A 2,321-nucleotide genomic window follows, 5' to 3' on the forward strand; every position below is an offset into this window, starting at 1 on the left:
CAGGTACGGATGGCACAACCACAGACGGTGAGAAATTCCTCAGAAGTGGATACCGCTTTTGGCTAAGACATCTTTGTATTGGCTGTTGTCCACGTTAATGAAAACATCAAGCGAGCGATTTATGTTTTGCTAGTAACATTTGAATCTCTGTGAAAATTATACTTGAGAAAAACAATGATCTTTATGTAAAATGTTTCCAGAATTCCGCCAAAGCGAAAAAAGGATAGGGCTGTAAAAAAGGATTTCAGAGGACGCAAAAAAGAGTGAGAGTGAGTGAGTGTCCGCCGCGTGTGGGAAGCGTGTGTTGTCCGCCCAGGTAAATCGTCCTTGACTCCTGGGCATTGCATAAAATTTGCTAAGCGGTGGGCAGGTAGTGCTGCCTGCAGATGACTCAACTGAATGCAACCCGCAGAAACCTCAGATGGTTACCGGGAAAGGGAAACACGGCATAGAGCATAGAGCATAGAGCATCGAGTTTTGTCTTTAGCCTTTTGTATTTATTTATTTTATTTTAGTGATCCCAGCGCTCGAGGGTTTTGCTTTCATTTGCCGGCAATTTAGCTATTCGTCGGAATCGCTGGGCGTGTAGGTTTTGGATGAGGACTTGGACTTGCGGCCCTTCCTCACCACCTTGGAGGTGGCTTGGGCCCTGGGCTCAGGGTGATAGGGAGCGGCTTCGTGCGGCGACTCCTCCTGGTGAATCTCTTCGCCCTGGCCATCGATGAACCCAGAATGGCCAGTCTTGCGCTTAGGCGTTTGAGTGACTATCCTTTTGCCCTCGCCCGTCCAGTAAACTCCTTCGATTTCACCCTCGATAACGTGTTCGACGGCTTCGTTGGCATCTTGCGGCTCCTGGTGATCCTTGGCCTTGGCCTCGGCCTTATCCTCGCCCTCCAATTCACTGGTTTCTGGCTGCTCGGAACTACCGAACTTGCCATCATCATGACTGGCACTCATCCGCAGCGCACGCACTTCGCTGAGCTCCTCGTCGGTGAGATCCTCCATGGAGATCTCCTGAGATCTGGGCACGTACGGCTGATCCTCCTCCTCGTCCTGTGGCTCCAGCTCCTGAAAGTCTTGCTCCTCCCCCTCCCGCAGTTCCTGCGTTTCCTGCAGGGTCTCGCGCAACTCCTTCAGCTGCATGGCCAATCGTCTACGGAACTCCTCGTCCTCCTCTGCATTGAAGTGCAGCCTGAAATCTCCCAACAACAGCGGCAAGAATCTGGGCGGCACGGGACGTCCTCCCAGCAGACTCAGTCGGCCATGGAGCAGGCGTCCCAGAAGATCCAGGCAGCGGTTCTTGGGCACAGGAGCTGCCTCCAATAGCTGCTCCGCGTGCAGGCTATTGTGGAACAGGGATTTCAGCGAGTTGAAGAGGACCAGTGTCCTGGAACAGCCACTCTTGAAAACCGATCGTTGCATTGTTGCGTAGTAAGTTCGAACGCCTTTTAAAGTGTATTTATTATTTTTTGCTTGGATTTCAAAAGGTTTGCAATTTTTCTATCGTTTCACATGCAGTATGTTATGGGGTTGGTTTCCGGGTCAGTTGTGACCTAAAATATATATTCGATTTTAAATAAAAAAAAAAAAAGAAACGAAACGGAAAATGGAAAAAAATTTGCTTTTCAACGGTTAATTTTATATGAACAAATTTTGAAGCCCGGACTTTGCTCGAAAGTATAAACTATTGAACTCAAATATATTTCTGGTGTTGTCGAGTCGGTGTTCGGCTTACGACTGGGGATGTGGGGCTAGCGTTGAAGTCCCCAAATGTTTGGCCAGCTGACTTATAAGGCAGCACCTACTGGAATGCCCCGCCTGCTGCTGTTCCGCAATCCCATAAAACAATTGACTTTCTAACCGTTTTCGCAAATAATAATAAAAAGGCATAAAAAGGGAGGAAAAATGGGTATTTTCGGTGGAAAAAAACGGGCATTAAAGTGCGAAAGGGCGAAAAAGGATTTGCTGGGGTTAGAATTCACGCGAAATTGCATCTTTTATGGTGCAGAGCTAGGGCCATTGGCTAGGGTTACGTGCTATATAATAACCCTAGCGCTAAAACGACTACCTGCCACGCCCCCTGCCCATGGCTAATTATGTCATTTGGCGTAAGTCAAGGCTGCAAAGTCAATTGCGGAAAATGGGTAAAAATGTGACACAAACGCGCCGAAAAAGCGAAAAAGCCATAAAAATGGTTGGGTAAAAAATCCATAAATGGTTAGGGGAGTTTGAAACTGCCGTCCGAAAATGATAGATTGCATTGAAAGAATTGCTGAACCTAAGCAGCCTATTCACAGTTGAATTGAAATCGCACAGTTAAA

At 47.6% G+C, this 2,321-nt stretch overlaps 1 protein-coding gene across 1 annotated transcript; it reads right to left on the reverse strand.

Moving 5' to 3' along the window:
• Window positions 1-475: 475 nt before the first annotated feature.
• On the reverse strand, window positions 476-1,744 carry LOC120456993. Its single transcript, XM_039644145.2, has one exon. The coding sequence runs from the start codon at window positions 1,420-1,422 to the stop codon at window positions 562-564; it is 861 nt and encodes a 286-aa protein (XP_039500079.1). The 5' UTR covers window positions 1,423-1,744; the 3' UTR covers window positions 476-561.
• Between the last annotated feature and the right edge of the window lie 577 nt (window positions 1,745-2,321).

This window comes from Drosophila santomea, chromosome X (genome assembly GCF_016746245.2).
Source record: "Drosophila santomea strain STO CAGO 1482 chromosome X, Prin_Dsan_1.1, whole genome shotgun sequence".
Lineage (NCBI taxonomy): Eukaryota > Metazoa > Arthropoda > Insecta > Diptera > Drosophilidae > Drosophila > Drosophila santomea.